At 43.4% G+C, this 25,055-nt stretch overlaps 1 protein-coding gene and 1 long non-coding RNA gene across 2 annotated transcripts in view; both read right to left on the bottom strand.

Annotated features, from left to right (window-relative positions):
• Positions 1–6,613: 6,613 nt before the first annotated feature.
• phf2 (PHD finger protein 2) overlaps positions 6,614–25,055 on the bottom strand; it is a 207,560-nt gene continuing 189,118 nt past the window's right edge. Inside the window, exons 19-20 of the mRNA XM_052474590.1 lie at positions 18,128–18,220; positions 6,614–6,726 (exon numbers count right to left, since the gene is read on the bottom strand). Of these exons, the coding sequence (XP_052330550.1) occupies positions 6,614–6,726; positions 18,128–18,220 (206 nt within the window). The remainder of the gene's footprint in view (positions 6,727–18,127; positions 18,221–25,055) is intronic.
• LOC127910508 (uncharacterized) overlaps positions 21,859–25,055 on the bottom strand; it is a 9,949-nt gene continuing 6,752 nt past the window's right edge. The window contains exon 3 of the long non-coding RNA XR_008075140.1: positions 21,859–22,643. This is a non-coding gene — a long non-coding RNA (uncharacterized LOC127910508). The remainder of the gene's footprint in view (positions 22,644–25,055) is intronic.

The following is a 25,055-nucleotide window of genomic DNA, read 5'->3' as shown; positions in this document are numbered from 1 at the left end:
AAACCTGAGGTGATGACTAGAGGAACATAACCCTGAGGTGATGACTAGAGGAACATAACCCTGAGGTGATGACTAGAGGAACATAACCCTGAGGTGATGACTAGAGGAACATAACCCTGAGGTGATGACTAGAGGAACATAACCCTGAGGTGATGACTAGAGGAACATAACCCTGAGGTGATGACTAGAGGAACATAACCCTGAGGTGATGACTAGAGGAACATAACCCCCGAGGTGATGACTAGAGGAACATAACCCTGAGGTGATGACTAGAGGAACATAACCCTGAGGTGATGACTAGAGGAATATAACCCTGAGGTGATGACTAGAGGAACATAACCCTGAGGTGATGACTAGAGGAACATAACCCTGAGGTGATGACTAGAGGAACATAACCCTGAGGTGATGACTAGAGGAACATAACCCTGAGGTGATGACTAGAGGAACATAACCCCCGGTGATGACTAGAGGAACATAACCCTGAGGTGATGACTAGAGGAACATAACCCTGAGGTGATGACTAGAGGAACATAACCCTGAGGTGATGACTAGAGGAACATAACCCTGAGGTGATGACTAGAGGAACATAACCCTGAGGTGATGACTAGAGGAACATAACCCTGAGGTGATGACTAGAGGAACATAACCCTGAGGTGATGACTAGAGGAACATAACCCTGAGGTGATGACTAGAGGAACATAACCCCGAGGTGATGACTAGAGGAACATAACCCTGAGGTGATGACTAGAGGAACATAACCCTGAGGTGATGACTAGAGGAACATAACCCTGAGGTGATGACTAGAGGAACATAACCCTGAGGTGATGACTAGAGGAACATAACCCTGAGGTGATGACTAGAGGAACATAACCCTGAGGTGATGACTAGAGGAATATAACCCTGAGGTGATGACTAGAGGAACATAACCCTGAGGTGATGACTAGAGGAACATAACCCTGAGGTGATGACTAGAGGAACATAACCCTGAGGTGATGACTAGAGGAACATAACCCTGAGGTGATGACTATAACCTGAGGAACATAACCCTGAGGTGATGACCTAGAGGAACATAACCCTGAGGTGATGACTAGAGGAACATAACCCTGAGGTGATGACTAGAGGAACATAACCCTGAGGTGATGACTAGAGGAACATAACCCTGAGGTGATGACTAGAGGAACATAACCCTGAGGTGATGACTAGAGGAACATAACCCTGAGGTGATGACTAGAGGAACATAACCCTGAGGTGATGACTAGAGGAACATAACCCTGAGGTGATGACTAGAGGAACATAACCTGAGGTGATGACTAGAGGAACATAACCCTGAGGTGATGACTAGAGGAACATAACCCTGAGGAACATAACCCTGATGATGACTAGAGGAACATAACCCTGAGGTGATGACTAGAGGAACATAACCCTGAGGTGATGACTGAGGAACATAACCCTGAGGTGATGACTAGATAACCCTGAGGTGATGACTAGAGGAACATAACCCTGAGGTGATGACTAGAGGAACATAACCCTGAGGTGATGACTAGAGGAACATAACCTGAGGTGATGACTAGAGGAACATAACCCTGAGGTGATGACTAGAGGAACATAACCCTGAGGTGATGACTAGAGGAACATAACCCTGAGGTGATGACTAGAGGAACTGATGACTAGAGGAACATAACCCTGAGGTGATGACTAGAGGAACATAACCCTGAGGTGATGACTAGAGGAACATAACCCTGAGGTGATGACTAGAGGAACATAACCCTGAGGTGATGACTAGAGGAACATAACCCTGAGGTGATGACTAGAGGAACATAACCCTGAGGTGATGACTAGAGGAACATAACCCTGAGGTGATGACTAGAGGAACATAACCCTGAGGTGATGATGACTAGAGACTGAACATAACCCTGAGGTGATGACTAGAGGAACATAACCCTGAGGTGATGACTAGAGGAACATAACCCTGAGGTGATGACTAGAGGAATATAACCCTGAGGTGATGACTAGAGGAACATAACCCTGAGGTGATGACTAGAGGAACATAACCCTGAGGTGATGACTAGAGGAACATAACCCTGAGGTGATGACTAGAGGAATATAACCCTGAGGTGATGACTAGAGGAACATAACCCTGAGGTGATGACTAGAGGAACATAACCCTGAGGTGTGATGACTAGAGGAACATAACCCTGAGGTGATGACTAGAGGAATATAACCCTGAGGTGATGACTAGAGGAACATAACCCTGAGGTGTGATGACTAGAGGAATATAACCCTGAGGTGATGACTAGAGGAACATAACCCTGAGGTGATGACTAGAGGAATATAACCCTGATGACTAGGTAACCTGAGGTGATGACTAGAGGAACATAACCCTGAGGTGATGACTAGAGGAACATAACCCTGAGGTGATGACTAGAGGAACATAACCCTGAGGTGATGACTAGAGGAACATAACCCTGAGGTGATGACTAGAGGAACATAACCCTGAGGTGATGACTAGAGGAACATAACCTGAGGTGATGACTAGAGGAACATAACCCTGAGGTGTGATGACTAGGTGAGAGGAACATAACCCTGAGGTGATGACTAGAGGAACATAACCTGAGGTGATGACTAGAGGAACATAACCTGAGGTGATGACTAGAGGAACATAACCCTGAGGTGATGACTAGAGGAACATAACCCTGAGGTGATGACTAGAGGAACATAACCCTGAGGTGATGACTAGAGGAACATAACCCTGAGGTGATGACTAGAGGAACATAACCCTGAGGTGATGACTAGAGGAACATAACCCTGAGGTGATGACTAGAGGAACATAACCCTGAGGTGATGACTAGAGGAACATAACCCTGAGGTGATGACTAGAGGAACATAACCCTGAGGTGATGACTAGAGGAACATAACCCTGAGGTGATGACTAGAGGAACATAACCCTGAGGTGATGACTAGAGGAACATAACCCCTGAGGTGATGACTAGAGGAACATAACCCTGAGGTGATGACTAGAGGAACATAACCCTGAGGTGTGATGACTAGAGGAACATAACCCTGAGGTGATGACTAGAGGAACATAACCTGAGGTGATGACTAGAGGAACATAACCCTGAGGTGATGACTAGAGGAACATAACCCTGAGGTGATGACTAGAGGAACATAACCCTGAGGTGATGACTAGAGGAACATAACCCTGAGGTGATGACTAGAGGAACATAACCCTGAGGTGATGACTAGAGGAACATAACCCTGAGGTGATGACTAGAGGAACATAACCCTGAGGTGATGACATAACCCCTGAGGTGATGACTAGAGGAACATAACCCTGAGGTGATGACTAGAGGAACATAACCCTGAGGTGATGACTAGAGGAACATAACCCTGAGGTGATGACTAGAGGAACATAACCCTGAGGTGATGACTAGAGGAACATAACCCTGAGGTGATGACTAGAGGAACATAACCCTGAGGTGATGACTAGAGGAACATAACCCTGAGGTGATGACTAGAGGAACATAACCCTGAGGTGATGACTAGAGGAACATAACCCTGAGGTGATGACTAGAGGAACATAACCCTGAGGTGATGACTAGAGGAACATAACCCTGAACATAACCCTGAGAACATAACCCTGTGATGATGACTAACCCTGAGGAACATAACCCTGAGGTGATGACTAGAGGAACATAACCCTGAGGTGATGACTAGAGGAACATAACCCTGAGGTGATGACTAGAGGAACATAACCCTGAGGTGATGACTAGAGGAACATAACCCTGAGGTAACCCTGATGACTAGAGGAACATAACCCTGAGGTGATGACTAGAGGAACATAACCCTGAGGTGATGACTAGAGGAACATAACCCTGAGGTGATGACTAGAGGAACATAACCCTGAGGTGATGATAACCCTGAGGTGATGACTAGGAACATAACCCTGAGGTGATGACTAGAGGAACATAACCCTGAGGTGATGACTAGAGGAACATAACCTGAGGTGATGACTAGAGGAACATAACCTGAGGTGATGACTAGAGGAACATAACCCTGAGGTGATGACTAGAGGAACATAACCCTGAGGTGATGACTAGAGGAACATAACCCTGAGGTGATGACTAGAGGAACATAACCCCCCGAGGTGATGACTAGAGGAACATAACCCTGAGGTGATGACTAGAGGAACATAACCCTGAGGTGATGACTAGAGGAACATAACCCTGAGGTGATGACTAGAGGAACATAACCCTGAGGTGATGACTAGAGGAACATAACCCTGAGGTGATGACTAGAGGAACATAACCCTGAGGTGATGACTAGAGGAACATAACCCTGAGGTGATGACTAGAGGAACATAACCCTGAGGTGATGACTAGAGGAACATAACCCTGAGGTGATGACTAGAGGAACATAACCCTGAGGTGATGACTAGAGGAACATAACCCTGAGGTGATGACTAGAGGAACATAACCTAGAGGAACATAACCCTGAGGTGATGACTAGAGGAACATAACCCTGAGGTGATGACTAGAGGAACATAACCCTGAGGTGATGACTAGAGGAACATAACCCTGAGGTGATGACTAGAGGAACATAACCCTGAGGTGATGACTAGAGGAACATAACCCTGAGGTGATGACTAGAGGAACATAACCCTGAGGTGATGACTAGAGGAACATAACCCTGAGGTGATGACTAGAGGAACATAACCCTGAGGTGATGACTTGGGAACATAACCCTGAGGTGATGACTAGAGGAACATAACCCTGAGGTGATGACTAGAGGAACATAACCCTGAGGTGTGATGACTAGAGGAACATAACCTGAGGTGATGACTAGAGGAACATAACCCTGAGGTGATGACTAGAGGAACATAACCTGAGGTGATGACTAGAGGAACATAACCCTGAGGTGATGACTAGAGGAACATAACCCTGAGGTGATGACTAGAGGAACATAACCCTGAGGTGATGACTAGAGGAACATAACCCTGAGGTGATGACTAGAGGAACATAACCCTGAGGTGATGACTAGAGGAACATAACCCCGAGGAGATGACTAGAGGAACATAACCCTGAGGTGATGACTAGAGGAACATAACCCTGAGGTGATGACTAGAGGAACATAACCCTGAGGTGATGACTAGAGGAACATAACCCCTGAGGTGATGACTAGAGGAACATAACCCTGAGGTGATGACTTGAGGAACATAACCCTGAGGTGTGATGACTAGAGGAACATAACCCTGAGGTGATGACTAGAGGAACATAACCCTGAGGTGATGACTAGAGGAACATAACCCTGAGGTGATGACTAACCCTGGGGAACATAACCCTGAGGTGATGACTAGAGGAACATAACCCTGAGGTGATGACTAGAGGAACATAACCCCCTGAGGTGATGACTTGGGAACATAACCCTGAGGTGATGACTAGAGGAACATAACCCTGAGGTGATGACTAGAGGAACATAACCCTGAGGTGATGACTAGAGGAACATAACCCCGAGGTGATGACTAGAGGAACATAACCCTGAGGTGATGACTTGGGGAACATAACCCTGAGGTGTGATGACTAGAGGAACATAACCCTGAGGTGATGACTAGAGGAACATAACCCTGAGGTGATGACTAGAGGAACATAACCCTGAGGTGATGACTTGGGAACATAACCCTGAGGTGTGATGACTAGAGGAACATAACCCTGAGGTGATGACTAGAGGAACATAACCCTGAGGTGATGACTTGGGGAACATAACCCTGAGGTGATGACTAGAGGAACATAACCCTGAGGTGATGACTAGAGGAACATAACCCTGAGGTGTGATGACTAGAGGAACATAACCCTGAGGTGATGACTTGGGGAACATAACCCTGAGGTGTGATGACTAGAGGAACATAACCCTGAGGTGATGACTAGAGGAACATAACCCTGAGGTGATGACTAGAGGAACATAACCCTGAGGTGATGACTAGAGGAACATAACCCTGAGGTGATGACTAGAGGAACATAACCCTGAGGTGATGACTAGAGGAACATAACCCTGAGGTGATGACTAGAGGAACATAACCCTGAGGTGATGACTAGAGGAACATAACCCTGAGGTGATGACTAGAGGAATATAACCCTGAGGTGATGACTAGAGGAACATAACCCTGAGGTGATGACTAGAGGAACATAACCCTGAGGTGATGACTAGAGGAACATAACCACTGGTGAGTTCCCCCCCTCAACATCACTCTTCCCAGCTAACCTGGTGAGTCCCCCCCCCCCGTCAACACTCTTCCCTACTAACCTGGTGTGTGTGTGTGTCCCCCAACACTATTCCCTACTAACCTGGTGTGTGTCCCCCCACACACTCTTCCCTACTAAACTGGTGTGTGTCCCCCCAACACTCTTCCCTACTAACCTGGTGTGTGTGTGTGTCCCCCTGTCAACACTCTTCCCTACTAACCTGGTGTGTGTGTCCCCCTGTCAACACTCTTCCCTACTAACCTGGTGTGTGTCCCCCCCTGTCAACACTCTTCCCTACTAACCTGGTGTGTGTGTGTCCCCCAACACTCTTCCCTACTAACCTGGTGTGTGTGTGTGTCCCCCAACACTCCTCCCTACTAACCTGGTGTGAGTTTGGCTGCAGCAGCTGCCAGTCCTGTCTCTATGGACGCCACTCGCGCTCCTTCTCTGGCCGGCCTCGCCTGACGAAGCACAGAGGGACCGACACGCGCTGCAGAGAGAGACACCATAACACTCACTTTACAGCTCAGACAATACATGCAAAATTACCAAACAATTTCAAAGACTACTGAGCTACAGTTCATATAAGGAATTCAGTCAATTGAAATAAATAAATTTGGCCCTTATATATGGATTGGGAATACAAATCTGAGCTAACTTTGTTGCAGGTGCATGGTAACAGCTGAATAACATGAGAAAAAATATGAAACTGGCACACTGCTCTGACTAGTATCACTACTCTGGATAGTATCACTACTCTGGATAGTATCACTGCTCTGGATAGTATCACTACTCTGGATAGTATCACTACTCTGGATAGTATCACTGCTCTGGATAGTATCACTACTCTGGATAGTATCACTACTCTGGATAGTATCACTACTCTGGATAGTATCACTGATAGTATCACTACTCTGGATAGTATCACTACTCTGGATAGTATCACTGTTCTGGATAGTATCACTACTCTGGATAGTATCACTACTCTGGATAGTATCACTGTTCTGGATAGTATCACTGTTCTGGATAGTATCACTACTCTGGATAGTATCACTACTTTGGATAGTATCACTACTCTGGATAGTATCACTACTCTGGATAGTATCACTACTCTGGATAGTATCACTGATAGTATCACTACTCTGGATAGTATCACTACTCTGGATAGTATCACTGTTCTGGATAGTATCACTACTCTGGATAGTATCACTACTCTGGATAGTATCACTACTCTGGATAGTATCACTACTTTGGATAGTATCACTACTCTGGATAGTATCACTACTCTGGATAGTATCACTACTCTGGATAGTATCACTGTTCTGGATAGTATCACTGATAGTATCACTACTCTGGATAGTATCACTACTCTGGATAGTATCACTGTTCTGGATAGTATCACTACTCTGGATAGTATCACTGCTCTGAATAGTATCACTGATAGTATCACTACTCTGGATAGTATCACTGTTCTGGATAGTATCACTACTCTGGATAGTATCACTGTTCTGGATAGTATCACTGATAGTATCACTACTCTGGATAGTATCACTGTTCTGGATAGTATCACTACTCTGGATAGTATCACTACTTTGGATAGTATCACTACTCTGGATAGTATCACTACTCTGGATAGTATCACTACTCTGGATAGTATCACTGTTCTGGATAGTATCACTGCTCTGAATAGTATCACTGATAGTATCACTACTCTGGATAGTATCACTACTCTGGATAGTATCACTGCTCTGGATAGTATCACTGCTCTGGATAGTATCACTGCTCTGGATAGTATCACTACTCTGGATAGTATCACTACTCTGGATAGTATCACTGCTCTGGATAGTATCACTGCTCTGGATAGTATCACTGCTCTGGATAGTATCACTGCTCTGGATAGTATCACTACTCTGGATAGTATCACTACTCTGGATAGTATCACTACTCTGGATAGTATCACTGCTCTGGATAGTATCACTGCTCTGGATAGTATCACTGCTCTGGATAGTATCACTACTCTGGATAGTATCACTACTCTGGATAGTATCACTGCTCTGGATAGTATCACTACTCTGGATAGTATCACTACTCTGGATAGTATCACTACTCTGGATAGTATCACTACTCTGGATAGTATCACTGCTCTGGATAGTATCACTGCTCTGGATAGTATCACTGCTCTGGATAGTATCACTACTCTGGATAGTATCACTACTCTGGATAGTATCACTACTCTGGATAGTATCACTACTCTGGATAGTATCACTGCTAGTATCACTACTCTGGATAGTATCACTACTCTGGATAGTATCACTACTCTGGATAGTATCACTACTCTGGATAGTATCACTACTCTGGATAGTATCACTGCTCTGGATAGTATCACTACTCTGGATAGTATCACTACTCTGGATAGTATCACTGTTCTGGATAGTATCACTACTCTGGATAGTATCACTGATAGTATCACTACTCTGGATAGTATCACTACTCTGGATAGTATCACTACTCTGGATAGTATCACTACTCTGGATAGTATCACTACTCTGGATAGTATCACTGATAGTATCACTACTCTGGATAGTATCACTACTCTGGATAGTATCACTACTCTGGATAGTATCACTGATAGTATCACTACTCTGGATAGTATCACTACTCTGGATAGTATCACTGTTCTGGATAGTATCACTACTCTGGATAGTATCACTGCTCTGGATAGTATCACTGCTCTGGATAGTATCACTGATAGTATCACTACTCTGGATAGTATCACTACTCTGGATAGTATCACTACTCTGGATAGTATCACTGCTCTGGATAGTATCACTGCTCTGGATAGTATCACTGCTCTGGGTAGTATCACTACTCTGGATAGTATCACTACTCTGGATAGTATCACTACTCTGGATAGTATCACTGCTCTGGATAGTATCACTGCTCTGGATAGTATCACTGCTCTGGATAGTATCACTACTCTGGATAGTATCACTACTCTGGATAGTATCACTGCTCTGGATAGTATCACTGCTCTGGATAGTATCACTGCTCTGGATAGTATCACTGCTCTGGATAGTATCACTGCTCTGGATAGTATCACTACTCTGGATAGTATCACTACTCTGGATAGTATCACTACTCTGGATAGTATCACTACTCTGGATAGTATCACTGCTCTGGATAGTATCACTGCTCTGGATAGTATCACTACTCTGGATAGTATCACTACTCTGGATAGTATCACTACTCTGGATAGTATCACTACTCTGGATAGTATCACTGCTCTGGATAGTATCACTACTCTGGATAGTATCACTGCTCTGGATAGTATCACTACTCTGGATAGTATCACTACTCTGGATAGTATCACTACTAGTATCACTACTCTAGATAGTATCACTACTCTGGATAGTATCACTACTCTGGATAGTATCACTACTCTGGATAGTATCACTGCTCTGGATAGTATCACTACTCTGGATAGTATCACTACTCTGGATAGTATCACTACTCTGGATAGTATCACTACTCTGGATAGTATCACTACTCTGGATAGTATCACTACTAGTATCACTACTAGTATCACTACTCTGGATAGTATCACTACTCTGGATAGTATCACTACTCTGGATAGTATCACTGCGCTGGATAGTATCACTACTCTGGATAGTATCACTACTCTGGATAGTATCACTGCTCTAGATAGTATCACTACTAGTATCACTACTCTGGATAGTATCACTACTCTGGATAGTATCACTACTCTGGATAGTATCACTGCTCTAGATAGTATCACTACTAGTATCACTACTCTGGATAGTATCACTACTCTGGATAGTATCACTACTCTGGATAGTATCACTGCTCTAGATAGTATCACTACTATTATCACTACTCTGGATAGTATCACTACTCTGGATAGTATCACTACTCTGGATAGTATCACTGCGCTGGATAGTATCACTACTCTGGATAGTATCACTACTCTGGATAGTATCACTACTCTGGATAGTATCACTACTAGTATCACTACTCTGGATAGTATCACTACTCTGGATAGTATCACTGCTCTAGATAGTATCACTACTCTGGATAGTATCACTACTCTGGATAGTATCACTGCTCTGGATAGTATCACTACTAGTATCACTACTCTGGATAGTATCACTACTCTGGATAGTATCACTACTCTGTATAGTATCACTACTCTGGATAGTATCACTGCTCTGGATAGTATCACTACTCTGGATAGTATCACTACTAGTATCACTACTCTGGATAGTATCACTGCTCTGGATAGTATCACTGCTCTGGATAGTATCACTACTCTGGATAGTATCACTACTAGTATCACTGCTCTGGATAGTATCACTACTCTGGATAGTATCACTACTCTGGATAGTATCACTGCTCTGGATAGTATCACTGCTCTGGATAGTATCACTGCTCTGGATAGTATCACTACTCTGGATAGTATCACTGCTCTGGATAGTATCACTGCTCTGGATAGTATCACTACTCTGGATAGTATCACTGCTCTGGATAGTATCACTACTAGTATCACTGCTCTGGATAGTATCACTACTCTGGATAGTATCACTACTCTGTATAGTATCACTACTCTGGATAGTATCACTACTCTGGATAGTATCACTGCTCTAGATAGTATCACTGCTCTAGATAGTATCACTGCTCTGGATAGTATCACTGGTCTGGATAGTATCACTGCTCTGGATAGTAATCAGATAGTATCACTGCTCTGGATAGTATCACTACTAGTATCACTGCTCTGGATAGTATCACTACTCTGGATAGTATCACTGCTCTGGATAGTATCACTGCTCTGGATAGTATCACTACTCTGGATAGTATCACTGCTCTGGATAGTATCACTACTCTGGATGGTATCACTACTCTGGATAGTAACACTACTAGTATCACTGCTCTGGATAGATTCACTGCTCTGAATAGTATCACTACTCTGGATAGTATCACTGCTCTGGATAGATTCACTGCTCTGGATAGTATCACTACTCTGGATAGTATCACTACTCTGGATAGTATCACTACTCTAGATTGTATCACTACTCTGGATAGTATCACTACTATGGATGGTATCACTGCTCTGGATAGTATCACTACTCTGGATAGTATCACTGCTAGTATCACTGCTCTGGATAGTATCACTACTCTGGATAGTATCACTACTCTGGATAGTATCACTACTCTGGATAGTATCACTACTCTGGATAGTATCACTACTCTGGATAGTATCACTGCTCTAGATAGTATCACTACTAGTATCACTACTCTGGATAGTATCACTACTCTGGATAGTATCACTACTCTGGATAGTATCACTGCGCTGGATAGTATCACTACTCTGATAGTATCACTGCGCTGGATAGTATCACTACTCTGGATAGTATCACTACTCTGGATAGTATCACTACTCTGGATAGTATCACTACTCTGGATAGTATCACTGCTCTAGATAGTATCACTACTAGTATCACTACTCTGGATAGTATCACTACTCTGGATAGTATCACTACTCTGGATAGTATCACTGCGCTGGATAGTATCACTACTCTGGATAGTATCACTACTCTGGATAGTATCACTACTCTGGATAGTATCACTACTCTGGATAGTATCACTGCTCTAGATAGTATCACTACTCTGGATAGTATCACTACTCTGTATAGTATCACTACTCTGTATAGTATCACTACTCTGGATAGTATCACTACTCTGGATAGTATCACTACTCTGGATAGTATCACTGCTCTAGATAGTATCACTGCTCTAGATAGTATCACTACTCTGGATAGTAGCACTGCTCTGGATAGTATCACTGCTCTGGATAGTATCACTGCTCTAGATAGTATCACTGCTCTAGATAGTATCACTACTCTGGATAGTATCACTGCTCTGGATAGTATCACTGCTCTGGATAGTATCACTACTAGTATCACTGCTCTGGATAGTATCACTACTCTGGATAGTATCACTGCTCTGGATAGTATCACTACTAGTATCACTGCTCTGGATAGTATCACTACTCTGGATAGTATCACTACTCTGGATAGTATCACTGCTCTGGATAGTATCACTGCTCTGGATAGTATCACTACTAGTATCACTACTAGTATCACTGCTCTGGATAGTATCACTACTCTGGATAGTATCACTGCTCTGGATAGTATCACTACTCTGGATAGTATCACTACTCTGGATAGTATCACTACTCTGGATAGTATCACTACTCTGGATAGTATCACTACTAGTATCACTACTCTGGATAGTATCACTGCTCTGGATAGTATCACTGCTCTGGATAGTATCACTGCTCTGGATAGTATCACTGCTCTGGATAGTATCACTGCTCTGGATAGTATCACTGCTCTGGATAGTATCACTACTCTGGATAGTATCACTGCTAGTATCACTACTCTGGATAGTATCACTACTCTGGATAGTATCACTACTAGTATCACTACTCTGGATAGTATCACTACTCTGGATAGTATCACTACTAGTATCACTACTCTGGATAGTATCACTACTCTGGATAGTATCACTACTCTGGATAGTATCACTACTCTGGATAGTATCACTACTCTGGATAGTATCACTACTCTGGATAGTAGCACTGCTCTAGATAGTATCACTACTCTGGATAGTATCACTACTCTGGATAGTAGCACTACTCTGGATAGTATCACTGCTCTGGATAGTATCACTGCTCTGGATAGTATCACTACTCTGGATAGTATCACTGCTCTGGATAGTATCACTGCTCTGGATAGTATCACTACTCTGGATAGTATCACTGCTAGTATCACTGCTCTGGATAGTATCACTACTCTGGATAGTATCACTACTCTGGATAGTATCACTACTCTGGATAGTATCACTGCTAGTATCACTGCTCTGGATAGTATCACTACTCTGGATAGTATCACTACTCTGGATAGTATCACTACTCTGGATAGTATCACTACTCTGGATAGTATCACTGCTAGTATCACTGCTAGTATCACTACTCTGGATAGTATCACTACTAGTATCACTGCTCTGGATAGTATCACTACTCTGGATAGTATCACTACTCTGGATAGTATCACTGCTAGTATCACTGCTCTGGATAGTATCACTACTCTGGATAGTATCACTGCTAGTATCACTGCTAGTATCACTGCTCTGGATAGTATCACTACTCTGGATAGTAGCACTGCTCTAGATAGTATCACTACTCTGGATAGTAGCACTACTCTGGATAGTATCACTGCTCTGGATAGTATCACTGCTCTGGATAGTATCACTACTCTGGATAGTATCACTGCTCTGGATAGTATCACTGCTCTGGATAGTATCACTACTCTGGATAGTATCACTGCTAGTATCACTGCTCTGGATAGTATCACTACTCTGGATAGTATCACTACTCTGGATAGTATCACTACTCTGGATAGTATCACTACTCTGGATAGTATCACTACTAGTATCACTACTCTGGATAGTATCACTACTCTGGATAGTATCACTACTCTGGATAGTATCACTACTCTGGATAGTATCACTGCTAGTATCACTACTCTGGATAGTATCACTACTAGTATCACTGCTCTGGATAGTATCACTACTCTGGATAGTATCACTACTCTGGATAGTATCACTGCTAGTATCACTGCTCTGGATAGTATCACTACTCTGGATAGTATCACTACTCTGGATAGTATCACTGCTAGTATCACTGCTCTGGATAGTATCACTACTCTGGATAGTATCACTGCTCTGGATAGTATCACTACTCTGGATAGTATCACTACTCTGGATAGTATCACTGCTAGTATCACTACTCTGGATAGTATCACTACTCTGGATAGTATCACTGCTCTGGATAGTATCACTACTCTGGATAGTATCACTACTCTGGATAGTATCACTACTCTGGATAGTATCACTACTCTGGATAGTATCACTACTCTGGATAGTATCACTGCTCTGGATAGTATCACTACTCTGGATAGTATCACTACTCTGGATAGTATCACTACTCTGGATAGTATCACTGCTCTGGATAGTATCACTACTCTGGATAGTATCACTACTCTGGATAGTATCACTACTCTGGATAGTATCACTGCTCTGGATAGTATCACTACTCTGGATAGTATCACTGCTCTGGATAGTATCACTGCTCTGGATAGTATCACTACTCTGGATAGTATCACTGCTCTGGATAGTATCACTGCTCTGGATAGTATCACTACTCTGGATAGTATCACTGCTCTGGATAGTATCACTGCTCTGGATAGTATCACTACTCTGGATAGTATCACTACTCTGGATAGTATCACTGCTCTGGATAGTATCACTGCTCTGGATAGTATCACTGCTCTGGATAGTATCACTACTCTGGATAGTATCACTACTCTGGATAGTATCACTACTCTAGATAGTATCACTGCTCTGGATAGTATCACTACTCTGGATAGTATCACTGCTCTGGATAGTATCACTGCTCTGGATAGTATCACTGCTCTGGATAGTATCACTACTCTGGATAGTATCACTACTCTGGATAGTATCACTACTCTAGATAGTATCACTGCTCTGGATAGTATCACTACTCTGGATAGTATCACTGCTCTGGATAGTATCACTGCTCTGGATAGTATCACTGCTCTAGATAGTATCACTACTCTTTATAACCTTTACGTGTCGGCCTCAAGGCCTTCGTCAGAGCTCAGAGTACTATTAATATCACCTCACCTGTCTGATATCTTAACTTTCTCTCTGCCACAAAATCTAAAAAAGGTAGAAATGTAATGTTTTAGGTCATTAAAATGTACTGCGTCTGGAGAATCCCTGTCGTTTCTCCTGATTTAACTTTTATGTTCACTAGTTCTCTGTTTGAGAGAACGAGATGTTTTACCTTCATAACGGAGCCCACATGGACATTTAATAATGTAGATAACATGGAGCACCTAATAATGTCATTTATTTGGAACCATTTTCCTGTGTGGCAGAAATATTCACATGTCAACATATTGCCTCCGCGTTTATATCTCCCATTCAGACGAGGACGTAAAAGAGCCTGGCTCATTTTGGCTGGCAGTTGGTGAGTTCGTAAATTCAGCTGGCAGTTGGTGAGTTCGTAAATTCAGCTGGCAGTTGGTGAGTTCGTAAATTCAGCTGGCAGTAGGTGAGTTCGTAAATTCAGCTGACAGTTGGTGAGTTCGTAAATTCAGCTGGCAGTTGGTGAGTTCGTAAATTCAGCTGGCAGTTGGTGAGTTCGTAAATTCAGCTGGCAGTTGGTGAGTTCGTAAATTCAGCTGGCAGTTGGTGAGTTCGTAAATTCAGCTGGCAGTTGGTGAGTTCGTAAATTCAGCTGGCAGTTGGTGAGTTCGTAAATTCAGCTGGCAGTTGGTGAGTTCGTAAATTCAGCTGGCAGTTGGTGAGTTCGTAAATTCAGCTGGCAGTTGGTGAGTTCGTAAATTCAGCTGGCAGTTGGTGAGTTCGTAAATTCAGCTGGCAGTTGGTGAGTTCGTAAATTCAGCTGGCAGTTGGTGAGTTCGTAAATTCAGCTGGCAGTTGGTGAGTTCGTAAATTCAGCTGGCAGTTGGTGAGTTCGTAAATTCAGCTGGCAGTTGGTGAGTTCGTAAATTCAGCTGGCAGTTGGTGAGTTCGTAAATTCAGCTGGCAGTTGATGAGTTCGTAAATTCAGCTGGCAGTTGGTGAGTTCGTAAATTCAGCTGGCAGTTGGTGAGTTCGTAAATTCAGCTGGCAGTTGGTGAGTTCGTAAATTCAGCTGGCAGTAGGTGAGTTCGTAAATTCAGCTGACAGTTGGTGAGTTCGTAAATTCAGCTGGCAGTTGGTGAGTTCGTAAATTCAGCTGGCAGTTGGTGAGTTCGTAAATTCAGCTGGCAGTTGGTGAGTTCGTAAATTCAGCTGGCAGTTGGTGAGTTCGTAAATTCAGCTGGCAGTTGGTGAGTTCGTAAATTCAGCTGGCAGTTGGTGAGTTCGTAAATTCAGCTGGCAGTTGGTGAGTTCGTAAATTCAGCTGGCAGTTGGTGAGTTCGTAAATTCAGCTGGCAGTTGGTGAGTTCGTAAATTCAGCTGGCAGTTGGTGAGTTCGTAAATTCAGCTGGCAGTTGGTGAGTTCGTAAATTCAGCTGGCAGTTGGTGAGTTCGTAAATTCAGCTGGCAGTTGGTGAGTTCGTAAATTCAGCTGGCAGTTGGTGAGTTCGTAAATTCAGCTGGCAGTTGGTGAGTTCGTAAATTCAGCTGGCAGTTGGTGAGTTCGTAAATTCAGCTGGCAGTTGATGAGTTCGTAAATTCAGCTGGCAGTTGGTGAGTTCGTAAATTCAGCTGGCAGTTGGTGAGTTCGTAAATTCAGCTGGCAGTTGATGAGTTCGTAAATTCAGCTGGCAGAACTGAGTCCCATGATAAAATAAAAAAATTATAAAACAGGCCAGTGTTTCCTTGACAGCGTCTTTGCGCGAGTTAAAGTCTATGTGGTGGTGAACGTTTCAGAGTGTCCTTTAGTCCTAGATGGGGTTTTTGGTAGCAGTTCATCTGTTTCCTAATGCCACATTAAGAGCTTCATCCACACATTATGGAGAATAGCCTCCTCTTAGAAACCTGTTGCTCATCTCTGTGTTGTTCTAGATAATCCTCAGTGGAGTGGCATATATACGACACAATCCTCTTAGAAACCTGTTGCTCATCTCTGTGTTGTTCTAGATAATCCTCCTCTTAGTGGCATATATACGACACAATCCTCTTAGAAACCTGTTGCTCATCTCTGTGTTGTTCTAGATAATCCTCTGGACGCTGTCCCCTTGTAATAGAGTATTTCTGTCCGTTTCTTCTCTGTCCAGAGTTGTAAACAGGTTTCCGTTTGATTTCTCAAACTACATACCGAGGTGATGACGTTGAGTGTCACGTTCAATAGTGAATTTGAGATTGGGGTCAATGTCACTGAGTAGTGCCATAACGTCTGACAGCTCTTCTCCAGTTCCTCAGGATATAAACATATTTGTGAACACAATTTGCAAGACATTTCTGGGATCTTTAAGTTCAGCTCATCAAACATGGGACTGACACTTTGTATAGAGTGTCTGAACCTTTCATCTATACAGTATTAGAGACAGGTGTACAGTACCTGTGGGGCTGTATAGAGTGTCTGAACCTTTCATCTATACAGTATTAGAGACAGGTGTACAGTACCTGTGGGGCTGTATGGAGTGTCTGAACCTTTCATCTATACAGTATTAGAGACAGGTGTACAGTACCTGTGGGGCTGTATAGAGTGTCTGAACCTTTCATCTATACAGTATTAGAGACAGGTGTACAGTACCTGTGGGGCTGTATGGAGTGTCTGAACCTTTCATCTATACAGTATTAGAGACAGGTGTACAGTACCTGTGGGGCTGTATGGAGTGTCTGAACCTTTCATCTATACAGTATTAGAGACAGGTGTACAGTACCTGTGGGGCTGTATGGAGTATCTGAACCTTTCATCTATACAGTATTAGAGACAGGTGTACAGTACCTGTGGGGCTGTATGGAGTGTCTGAACCTTTCATCTATACAGTATTAGAGACAGGTGTACAGTACCTGTGGGGCTGTATGGAGTGTCTGAACCTTTCATCTATACAGTATTAGAGACAGGTGTACAGTACCTGTGGGGATGTATGGAGTATCTGAACCTTTCATCTATACAGTATTAGAGACAGGTGTACAGTACCTGTGGGGCTGTATGGAGTATCTGAACCTTTCATCTATACAGTATTAGAGACAGGTGTACAGTACCTGTGGGGCTGTATGGAGTATCTGAACCTTTCATCTATACAGTATTAGAGACAGGTGTACAGTACCTGTGGGGCTGTATGGAGTATCTGAACCTTTCCTCTTCTTGGATCTGGATTTGAAGACAGGGTTATCCTCTTCTGACTCCAGAGATGGGTAAACTGGAACAAACACACACCCTCTGGTTAGTTAGCCACACCCTCTGGTTAGTTAGCCACACCCTCTGGTTAGTTAGCCACACCCTCTGGTTAGTTAGCACTCATACACCCACAGCTCAACACTGTCTGTCTGTGAGAGCTTCAAGTTCCTTGGTGTCCACATCACCAACAAACTAACATGGTCCAAGCTCACCAAGACACTCATATATAGCCTCAACATTGACTCTGTACCAGTACCCCCTGTATATAGCCTCCACATTGACTCTGTACCGGTACCCCCTGTATATAGCCTCCACATTGACTCTGTACCAGTACCCCCTGTATATAGCCTCCACATTGACTCTGTACCAGTACCCCCTGTATATAGCCTCCACATTGACTCTGTACCAGTACCCCCTGTATATAGCCTCCACATCGACTCTGTACCGGTACCCCTGTATATAGCCTCCACATTGACTCTGTACCAGTACCCCTGTATATAGCCTCCACATTGACTCTGTACCGGTACCCCCTGTATATAGCCTCCACATTGACTCTGTACCGGTACCCCCTGTATATAGCCTCCACATTGACTCTGTACCAGTACCCCTGTATATAGCCTCCACATTGACTCTGTACCAGTACCCCTGTATATAGCCTCCACATTGACTCTGCACTGGTACCCCTGTATATAGCCTCCACATTGACTCTGTACCAGTACCCCCTGTATATAGCCTCCACATTGACTCTGTACAGGTACCCCTGTATATAGCCTCCACATTGACTCTGTATCGGTACCCCCTGTATATAGCCTCTACATTGACTCTGGACCAGTACCCCCTGTATATAGCCTCCACATTGACTCTGTACCAGTACCCCCTGTATATAGCCTCCACATTGACTCTGTACCGGTACCCCTGTATATAGCCTCCACATTGACTCTGCACTGGTACCCCCTGTATATAGCCTCCACATTGACTCTGTACCGGTACCCCCTGTATATAGCCTCCACATTGACTCTGTACCGGTACCCCCTGTATATAGCCTCCACATTGACTCTGTACCGGTACCCCTGTATATAGCCTCCACATTGACTGTACCGGTACCCCCTGTATATAGCCTCCACATTGACTCTGTACTGGTACCCCCTGTATATAGCCTCCGCATTGACTCTGTACCGGTACCCCCTGTATATAGCCTCCACATTGACTCTGTACCAGTACCCCCTGTATATAGCCTCCACATTGACTCTGTACCAGTACCCCTGTATATAGCCTCTACATTGACTCTGTACCGATACCCCTGTATATAGCCTCCACATTGACTCTGTACCGATACCCCCTGTATATAGCCTCCACATTGACTCTGTACCAGTACCCCTGTATATAGCCTCCACATTGACTCTGTACCAGTACCCCTGTATATAGCCTCCACATCGACTCTGTACCGGTACCCCCTGTATATAGCTCCACATTGACTCTGTACCGGTACCCCTGTATATAGCCTCCACATTGACTCTGTCCCGTATCACCCTGTATATAGCCTCCACATTGACTCTGTACCAGTACCCTGTATATAGCCTCCACATTGACTCTGTACCGTATCCCCTGTATATAGCCTCCACATAGACTCTGTACCAGTACCCCTGTATATAGCCTCCACATCGACTCTGTACCGGTACCCCTGTATATAGCCTCCACATTGACTCTGTACCGGTACCCCCTGTATATAGCCTCCACATTGACTCTGTACTGGTACCCCTGTATATAGCCTCCACATTGACTCTGTACCGGTACCCCTGTATATAGCCTCAACATTGACTCTGTACCGGTACCCCCTGTATATAGCCTCCACATTGACTCTGTACCGTACCCCCTGTATATAGCCTCCACACATTGACTCTGTACCAGTACCCCTGTATATAGCCTCCACATTGACTCTGTACCGGTACCCCCTGTATATAGCCTCCACATTGACTCTGTACCAGTACCCCCTGTATATAGCCTCCACATTGACTCTGTACCAGTACCCCTGTATATAGCCTCCACATTGACTCTGTACCAGTACCCCCTGTATATAGCCTCCACATTGACTCTGTACCGATACCCCTGTATATAGCCTCCACATTGACTCTGTACCGATACCCCCTGTATATAGCCTCCACATTGACTCTGTACCAGTACCCCCTGTATATAGTCTCCACATTGACTCTGTACCAGTACCCCTGTATATAGCCTCCACATTGACTCTGTACCAGTACCCCTGTATATAGCCTCAACATTGACTCTGTACCAGTACCCCCTGTATATAGCCTCCACATTGACTCTGTACCAGTACCCCCTGTATATAGCCTCAACATTGACTCTGTACTGGTACCCCTGTATATAGCCTCAACATTGACTCTGTACCGGCACCCCTGTATATAGCCTCCACATTGACTCTGTACCAGTACCCCTGTATATAGCCTCAACATTGACTCTGTACTGGTACCCCCTGTATATAGCCTCCACATTGACTCTGTACCAGTACCCCCCTGTATATAGCCTCAACATTGACTCTGTACCAGTACCCCCTGTATATAGCCTCAACATTGACTCTGTACCAGTACCCCCTGTATATAGCCTCAACATTGACTCTGTACCAGTACCCCCTGTATATAGCCTCCACATTGACTCTGTACCAGTACCCCCCTGTATATAGCCTCAACATTGACTCTGTACCAGTACCCCTGTATATAGCCTCAACATTGACTCTGTACCAGTACCCCTGTATATAGCCTCAACATTGACTCTGTACCAGTACCCCCTGTATATAGCCTCAACATTGACACATTGACTCTGTATTGACTCTGACTCATTTCAGCATTTCACTGTAATGTCTACTACACCTGTTGTATTCAGCATTTCACTGTGAGGTCTACTACACCTGTTGTATTCAGCATTTCACTGTGAGGTCTACTACACCTGTTGTATTCAGCATTTCACTGTGAGGTCTACTACACCTGTCGTATTCAGTATTTCACTGTAAGGTCTACTACACCTGTTGTATTCAGCATTTCACTGTAAGGTCTACTACACCTGTTGTATTCAGCATTTCACTGTAAGGTCTACTACACCTGTTGTATTCAGCATTTCACTGTAAGGTCTACTACACCTGTTGTATTCAGCATTTCACTGTAAGGTCTACTACACCTGTTGTATTCAGCATTTCACTGTAAGGTCTACTACACCTGTTGTATTCAGCATTTCACTGTAAGGTCTACTACACCTGTTGTATTCAGCATTTCACTGTGAGGTCTACTACACCTGTTGTATTCAGCATTTCACTGTAAGGTCTACTACACCTGTTGTATTCAGCATTTCACTGTACGGTCTACTACACCTGTTGTATTCAGCATTTCACTGTGAGGTCTACTACACCTGTTGTATTCAGCATTTCACTGTGAGGTCTACTACACCTGTTATATTCAGCATTTCACTGTAAGGTCTACTACACCTGTTGTATTCAGCATTTCACTTTAAGGTCTACTACACCTGTTGTATTCAGCATTTCACTGTAAGGTCTAGTACACCTGTTGTGTTCAGCATTTCACTGTGAGGTCTACTACACCTGTTGTATTCAGCATTTCACTGTAAGGTCTACCTACACCTGTTGTATTCAGCTTTTCACTGTAAGGTCTACTACACCTGTTGTATTCAGCATTTCACTGTAAGGTCTACCTACACCTGTTGTATTCAGCATTTCACTGTAAGGTCTACTACACCTGTTGTATTCAGCATTTCACTGTGAGGTCTACTACACCTGTTGTATTCAGCATTTCACTGTAAGGTCTACTACACCTGTTGTATTCAGCATTTCACTGTGAGGTCTACTACACCTGTTGTATTCAGCATTTCACTGTAAGGTCTACTACACCTGTTGTATTCAGCATTTCACTGTAAGGTCTACTACACCTGTTGTATTCAGCATTTCACTGTAAGGTCTACTACACCTGTTGTATTCAGCATTTCACTGTAAGGTCTACTACACCTGTTGTATTCAGCATTTCACTGTAAGGTCTACTACACCTGTTGTATTCAGCATTTCACTGTAAGGTCTACTACACCTGTTGTATTCAGCATTTCACTGTGAGGTCTACTACACCTGTTGTATTCAGCATTTCACTGTAAGGTCTACTACACCTGTTGTATTCAGCATTTCACTTTAAGGTCTACTACACCTGTTGTATTCAGCATTTCACTGTAAGGTCTACTACACCTGTTGTATTCAGCATTTCACTGTGAGGTCTACTACACCTGTTGTATTCAGCATTTCACTGTAAGGTCTACTACACCTGTTGTATTCAGCATTTCACTGTAAGGTCTACTACACCTGTTGTATTCAGCATTTCACTGTAAGGTCTACTACACCTGTTGTATTCAGCATTTCACTGTAAGGTCTACTACACCTGTTGTATTTAGCATTTCACTGTGAGGTCTACTACACCTGTTGTATTCAGCATTTCACTGTAAGGTCTACTACACCTGTTGTATTCAGCATTTCACTGTAAGGTCTACTACACCTGTTGTATTCAGCATTTCACTGTAAGGTCTACTACACCTGTTGTATTCAGCATTTCACTGTAAGGTCTACTACACCTGTTGTATTCAGCATTTCACTGTAAGGTCTACTACACCTGTTGTATTCAGCATTTCACTGTGAGGTTTACTACACCTGTTGTATTCAGCATTTCACTGTAAGGTCTACTACACCTGTTGTATTCAGCATTTCACTGTAAGGTCTACTACACCTGTTGTATTCAGCATTTCACTGTAAGGTCTACTACACCTGTTGTATTCAGCATTTCACTGTAAGGTCTACTACACCTGTTGTATTCAGCATTTCACTGTGAGGTCTACTACACCTGTTGTATTCAGCATTTCACTGTGAGGTCTACTACACCTGTTATATTCAGCATTTCACTGTAAGGTCTACTACACCTGTTGTATTCAGCATTTCACTGTGAGGTTTACTACACCTGTTGTATTCAGCATTTCACTGTGAGGTTTACTACACCTGTTGTATTCAGCATTTCACTGTAAGGTCTACTACACCTGTTGTATTCAGCATTTCACTGTAAGGTCTACTACACCTGTTGTATTCAGCATTTCACTGTAAGGTCTACTACACCTGTTGTATTCAGCATTTCACTGTGAGGTCTACTACACCTGTTGTATTCAGCATTTCACTGTGAGGTCTACTACACCTGTTGTATTCAGCATTTCACTGTAAGGTCTACTACACCTGTTGCATTCAGCATTTCACTGTAAGGTCTACTACACCTGTTGTATTCAGCATTTCACTGTTAGGTCTACTACACTTGTATTCAGCATTTCACTGTAAGGTCTACTACACCTGTTGTATTCAGCATTTCACTGTGAGGTCTACTACACCTGTTGTATTCAGCATTTCACTGTAAGGTCTACTACACCTGTTGTATTCAGCATTTCACTGTGAGGTCTACTACACCTGTTGTATTCAGCATTTCACTGTGAGGTCTACTACACCTGTTGTATTCAGCATTTCACTGTAAGGTCTACTACACCTGTTGTATTCAGCATTTCACTGTGAGGTCTACTACACCTGTTGTATTCAGCATTTCACTGTAAGGTCTACTACACCTGTTGTATTCAGCATTTCACTGTGAGGTCTACTACACCTGTTGTATTCAGCATTTCACTGTAAGGTCTACTACACCTGTTGTATTCAGCATTTCACTGTGAGGTCTACTACACCTGTTGTATTCAGCATTTCACTGTAAGGTCTACTACACCTGTTGTATTCAGCATTTCACTGTGAGGTCTACTACACCTGTTGTATTCAGCATTTCACTGTGAGGTCTACTACACCTGTTGTATTCAGCATTTCACTGTAAGGTCTACTACACCTGTTGTATTCAGCATTTCACTGTGAGGTCTACTACACCTGTTGTATTCAGCATTTCACTGTAAGGTCTACTACACCTGTTGTATTCAGCATTTCACTGTGAGGTCTACTACACCTGTTGTATTCAGCATTTCACTGTGAGGTCTACTACACCTGTTGTATTCAGCATTTCACTGTGAGGTCTACTACACCTGTTGTATTCAGCATTTCACTGTGAGGTCTACTACACCTGTTGTATTCAGCATTTCACTGTGAGGTCTACTACACCTGTTGTATTCAGCATTTCACTGTGAGGTCTACTACACCTGTTGTATTCAGCATTTCACTGTAAGGTCTACTACACCTGTTGTATTCAGCATTTCACTGTGAGGTCTACTACACCTGTTGTATTCAGCATTTCACTGTGAGGTCTACTACACCTGTTGTATTCAGCATTTCACTGTAAGGTCTACTACACCTGTTGTATTCAGCATTTCACTGTAAGGTCTACTACACCTGTTGTATTCAGCATTTCACTGTAAGGTCTACTACACCTGTTGTATTCAGCATTTCACTGTGAGGTCTACTACACCTGTTGTATTCAGCATTTCACTGTGAGGTCTACTACACCTGTTGTATTCAGCATTTCACTGTAAGGTCTACTACACCTGTTGTATTCAGCATTTCACTGTAAGGTCTACTACACCTGTTGTATTCAGCATTTCACTGTGAGGTCTACTACACCTGTTGTATTCAGCATTTCACTGTGAGGTCTACTACACCTGTTGTATTCAGCATTTCACTGTAAGGTCTACTACACCTGTTGTATTCAGCATTTCACTGTAAGGTCTACTACACCTGTTGTATTCAGCATTTCACTGTGAGGTCTACTACACCTGTTGTATTCAGCATTTCACTGTGAGGTCTACTACACCTGTTGTATTCAGCATTTCAC

The sequence above is a fragment of the Oncorhynchus keta genome, chromosome 21 (assembly GCF_023373465.1).
Source record: "Oncorhynchus keta strain PuntledgeMale-10-30-2019 chromosome 21, Oket_V2, whole genome shotgun sequence".
Lineage (NCBI taxonomy): Eukaryota > Metazoa > Chordata > Actinopteri > Salmoniformes > Salmonidae > Oncorhynchus > Oncorhynchus keta.
This window is presented reverse-complemented; position numbering and strand designations above follow the sequence as displayed.